At 34.6% G+C, this 6,000-nt stretch overlaps 1 protein-coding gene across 1 annotated transcript; it reads right to left on the reverse strand.

Moving 5' to 3' along the window:
- Positions 1–35: 35 nt before the first annotated feature.
- Positions 36–4,465, reverse strand: LOC107011299 (mannose-6-phosphate isomerase 1). The gene is made up of 5 exons (XM_015210726.2): positions 3,818–4,465; positions 3,527–3,694; positions 2,613–2,825; positions 1,160–1,426; positions 36–782 (listed from the first exon to the last, which is right to left on the reverse strand). Exons 1-5 carry the CDS (start codon positions 4,157–4,159, stop codon positions 474–476), a joined length of 1,299 nt encoding a protein of 432 aa, XP_015066212.1. The 5' UTR covers positions 4,160–4,465; the 3' UTR covers positions 36–473.
- Between the last annotated feature and the right edge of the window lie 1,535 nt (positions 4,466–6,000).

Raw genomic sequence — 6,000 nt, forward strand, 5'->3', positions numbered from 1 at the left:
ATCGCAATTTACAGCAATATTATAAAAAATACATCTGCAAGGATTAACCAAAAATTAAGGTTAAAATGAATACAGTGGAATTTGGATACGAACAAGTCACAGTACACCACCTAGTCCTAATTTACTCAACAACATATCAGTATGATCCGGTATAGTGGGATCTGGAGAGCAAATCTTGCCCACCCTAGTCCCAGTTTACACACTTGAGTACAATTCTTTTTCCTGCATTTGTACTTTTCTAATCCTTAACATCTCTGTTTTCTTAAGGCACCTTTTCTTAATGTTGATATTAGACAATAGATGAAATAGTACAGCAAAATTTCCACCTTCCCAGTGATGTTTTTAACTTCCAAACTATACTAACTTGAGCGGTTATATACCTGCACATGCTATTCATACAAGGTGGAACAGCCATTGTAACAGAAAATTCACTGTTTTATTAGCAAGCATAAGGGGCTACAAGCCTACAACTATCATTCCTCAAAAAATCTGCTGTTTACACCTGCTCTATACAAGTGCAAACCAGAGGATGTTGCAATGGTAATATTGGTGTTTGCAGGTGCAAATAGGACATCACCTTCAGCCACGATCGCTTCTGCTGATGTGGTCATTGTTCCCTCTCCTCCCATGACCAAATACATGGATGGACCAGGAGCAGAAGGGAAGGTAACAGTTGAATATGGGGGAAGAATGCAACGATCCACCTCAAATTCATCAAAAGGAGGGAGGTATCTCACTGTGTATGGATTTATTGCCGTACCGTGCAGAATTTCAGGGTTACCCTGTAACAGAAAAACACTGATTCAGATCATAGATCAAAGATAGGGAATGCCATGTAACCTGCATGTTAGGTAGTCCTGCCAGACATCTGACCTGCCTTCCGTAACCAATAAAATTACCTCCTAAGGTGTACTGGGAGGTATCCTAGCTGTTGCTAACCAATTTCCATAAGTGTTGTTAGTTTAGGAACTTCTTTGCCTCAACCGACTAGACAAGTGATTTGAACATGAATTTAGGCCACCATGGTAAATATTGGACTTTTATAGTGTGCTCAATCTGACGGCTATTCACCTTCAAATGAACTCAGTCTCCACTATACCACAACGGTTGATAAACATGGAGAACAAAAGAACGCCTTTAATAGCAACTCTAATAGTACCTGTCTATACGTGAGCATTGAACAGAGAGTTCTAACATCCCGGTGCTTGGGAGTTAGGCCAGCGCGTACCACATTATCTGAGGTTGCCATACATTCGACACATTCTCCATATACATATGCATGGGGTTCATTTGCCCCTAAATATAAAGCTTCACCAGGATTGAGCTTCACGTAATTAAACAAGAATGCTGCTAAAACACCAACATCAGATGGATACTGCTTCTCAAGTCCTAGGACCAGTTGTTCCTTGTCGGTCAGCACCCTTACCTAAAACATCAAAGCATAAGCAACACAATATGCGGTTAAGCTCCAACAAGTCATTTGTAAAAGAAAATCATATGTCTCCCATGTTAAAGAGAAATACTGGAAAATATAGTTTACATGTAGCTTCCTGAATGTGACAAAAGTTATTGTATTTTTGTTTATGAAATCAGAGGTTTAAGTAAAGCAGGAAATACAACAAAATTAAACCACCGCCAACCAATGGTATAATTAAACCAGTGGTAGCTCCATGGAGGAATTTGAATAACAAATGCAACTAATTGTAGGTTATGCCAAAATTGGTATGTAGCACACCCAGCTAAACCCTGATAAAATAGATCAAAATTAGAAGTTCAGTCTTCATATTTTTTTATAACGAAAATAAACGTTCAATCTTCATATTGCCACACTCATCACCGGAAAAATCGATAGTGCCACAACTCATCACCGGAAAAATCCATAGTGCCACCCCAAGCTTAAGTATCACTTTCAACCATTAAAAATCAACATAAAGGATAATTAACCGAGAATTAACCAACATTGAAAATTTAAAGAAACTGCCCAGATCAGTTCAATATCATCATCCTTAGTTTTCTGAAGAGTGAAGATGTACATTTCTGTTTACCTTGTTTTATGTTGTTCTTATTCACTCTCTTTAATAGGTTAAGATGGATTTTTAAACAAAATGGGTGCGAGGGAGAGGAGAGAAGGCCAAGACAGTCGGGGAAGACGGCCTGGTTTTATATAGGTGGGTCCAGCCAAAGTGTATTCACATCCATATCCCTTGTTCTTTCCTTCTTTAGATACTAAATGATTTCTTTCCGTCTATACAACTCGGCGGCCAAAGTTACCCAATGGGTGGCAGCAAGTACCCATTGGAATAGAGAGGTGCTCAAAAGTTGGCCCAAACACCACTGTTATAATCCCAAACAAATATATTCAGGGGGCACATTGAAATAGTGTCTTTAAATTGGAAAATGGGTAAAGAGGTGTGTAATAAGACACAAACAATTAACTAAGACAATGAAAAGGATAAGAATTCACATTCATTGAGAGATACTGCCACGTAAATGAGTAACTTTCATACAGAAGCACAGAGAGATTATATTTCCAAGGGAAGTCCTGAGCTTTTATATAATCATGGCAAAAAAAAAAAAAACTTTCATCTAATCATGGAAGGATTATGCTTTACCTTGTTTTTAATGTTCAGACGGCTAATCAGCTTAGCAAGTACTTCCGTGATCACATCCTTGCTAGCTGACATAATCTCCGTAAATAATTTTCTGAGCACTAATTTACCTTTCTCCTTTTCATCATCCTCGCTCAAGTCCAATACTAGCTCTGCAAGCGCATTACCAACCACTTCAACAATCTCGGGCACAGTCTGAACAATCACTTTAAGCTCCTGGAGAAAAAAGAAAATCATCACCACATCCAGTGTCTTTCTATTTTTTATTTTTAGGTCCAACAGACGTGGAACTGTAAGTTCACTCCATCATCTCAAGCCAAGATGACAGTTTTTTTGTTTGACGAGAACCAACTACATGATGAAGTATTAAGTTCCATTGTGTCCAGACCCAATTTCTGGATCTTTATAGACTTTATCCCACCAAAATTTGCAATACAGATAATATGATAGATAGAGAATAATAAAACACATACATGTTAGTTATTATACACATATTCTAACTAGAGCAACCACTAACTAGTCTTTTATTTATGGAGGATAATGAAGCTAATTAGGACCTTTATCCATTACTTTATTCCAATAGTTGAAAACAAAAGGTCCAGTTAATTATTAATCAAACAATGAAAGCAAACAAAACAAACTTTCAATATTTAATAAAAATTCCCATCATTGTTTTTAATTAAGTGAGACAGCTCTACAGTCAGCTTAGAGTCCCCACCATGAATCTTAGAATGAATATTTTCCGAATATGCTGGAGCCTGATAAATCATCAGATTCAAACATGAGAAGCTAGTCCCAGAGAAGTGATCTGGCACAAGAGCCTCTGTATTGCACCGCCAATTACTACATAGATCCAGTAAAACAAGTAGCTTAACTTTATTGGAACTTCTTGAAATCTAGCACAACTTATGAAGTACCTCAAGACTTATGAAGCCACATAAGGCCTCGAACTTGGTCAATGCCAAAGCCATCTCAGGTTTATGGTTATCATCCTTGTAAACGAGTGGCTGCTCCTTATGCAAAAGAATTGCCAGATCCTTGTCTGGATGAGCTTGTATAGACAAAGCTTTCTCAATTGAGAGTACCTATAACAGAAAGCCTGTAATTGATCAGGGAACCTGGTTGCTTATACAGTCTAAATATGAGAAATCACAATCTGGCGACAACCCAGTGTGAGCAAATAAAAAGCAATGAAGAGAGGAAACCACCTTGAAGAGAAAAGGAAGCTGGGTACCCCATTTGGCAAGAACAGTTTCTCCAAGTACACTAGGGTTCTTCTGAATCCAATCTTTCAAAGTAGACTTGTCTCTAATTCCTCCGCCATTAGCATATCCATTCTGAATTCTTCCTCCTCCTTCCACCAGAATGTAGGATGGTCCAGAGTCATGAGTTCCCATCCAAAACTCGGCATATGGTTGTTTTTCATCAATTTTCCTCCGAGAATTGAGCCTATACAGACGTCCAACACAAGACTCGTTAGCCGTACGGCCCCAATCGTAATTCTTAACAGAACCAATTAACCTGAGTAACCCCTTAAAACCTTCCTCCATCTCCGTTGTTGTTGAGAGACCCTAAAGAAAAAGAAAAAGAAAGAAGCAGAAATAAATAAAGAAGTTGAAGTTGAAGTTGAAGTTGAAGAGAATTGAATGTTGCTTATAGTTTCCATTGGGGGTTAGTTTTTGAAGGGGCAAAGTGTTGTGAGGAGGAGGGGAAGTTGGGGATTTGGACAAAGCAAGTGACGATGGGAGAGAGAGAGAAAACTGATGAGGCGGTTATCGTAGAATTGAGTCTCTTCCGTAAAGACTAGAATTCAGTAAAAGCGGAAATTTCCATTGCTGTAGAGTCACGCAACGCCTCTATGATCTCACCACAATACGGTCGGTGCGGATCGGCCTTTACTTCTTTTTTAACATTTGAGATAATGCATAAGTGTTCGTTTAATCTACGTCAAAAATTTCATAAATTCACTTATACTATATTAATGTTTTATTATTCTTCTGAATTTATTTTATTAATAATTTTCTGTACCTTTTCAGCTTACACAACTCTATCGTGTTGACCTAATGTTAGTTGATTTTTTTTAAGCTAATGTCACGTAAGTCGAAAAGGATAGAACATTATTTATAAAATAAGTTCAGAGGTAATAAGATCTTAGTATAATATATGTGTCTCTGAAATTTCGAATATAGATTAAGGAAGTACTTGTGCATTTTTCTTTTAACATTTTGATAGAGTCTTGTTCAAAATGATTGAATTTATTCAAGTTTAACAAAAGATGTTTTCTTACTTGTTAAAATTTTATTTTTTATTATAAAGTTATATATATGTTCTTGCGAGAATAATAGTAAAATCATGATTTATATTTTTTTCCATTTTTCTTAATATGTGTTCGGAATAAATTTTAATGGTGATAAAAAAAAATTGCCCTCACTAATATTATATTTAATATTTGATGAATTTGTGCAATATTTGAGATATTCTTCCTTTATACAGGAATAAATTAAGGTTTAGGATAAAATTATCAGAATTTTAATTGATATCGAATATATATTTTATAAAGTCTCTAATATAATTAAGCACATCTGCTATAATTTTTCAATGATTATATATGTAAAGGCACGTGAAAGGACACCTTTCATCGAAAAATATCGTGAATATAAATAAAATAATATATAAAATAATTAAATAATATATTTTAAACATTCTTGACACAATATATTATTATAGCCTAATATTTTTAAACCTTTGAATAAATTTTAAACATCGTAAATGAACTAATAATCGTGTGATCAAATTAATTTTCGGATACACTTCGTAAATTTTTTTGCTCCAGCAAGGGAATAGTAAGGTCCAAAAACTCTGGAAAGCTGCGGGATCCCTTATTTGGTTTTGATTTGTGGGGACATAAATAAAATTAATATATACTTATTATTCATGGAACATGTCATTTTATAGTACTTATTTCTGGTTTTAATTTGTGGGGAATTAAATAAAATTAATATATACTTATTATTCATGAAACATGTCATTTTATAGTACTAATTTCTGGTTTTAATTTGTGAGGAATTTAAAAATTAATATATTTATTATTCATACAACATGTCATTTTATAGTACTAATTTCTGGTTTTGATATGTCGGGACTTAAATAAAATTAATATACTTATTGTTTCATGCAACATGTCATTTTATAGTAGTAATTTCAATTAGAATCTATGTATTGAATATTCGAGATATAAGGTGAAATCAAAATATATGTGGTACGTACTTTATAAATATATAAAAGAATTAATTTTAAAATAGACAGCTCATGTATACCAATTCATACATTATTATTTGAAGAATAATTTTTATATGGGAAACTTGTATAAATATATTAAAATAAAAAAATA

This window comes from Solanum pennellii, chromosome 2 (genome assembly GCF_001406875.1).
Source record: "Solanum pennellii chromosome 2, SPENNV200".
NCBI lineage: Eukaryota > Viridiplantae > Streptophyta > Magnoliopsida > Solanales > Solanaceae > Solanum > Solanum pennellii.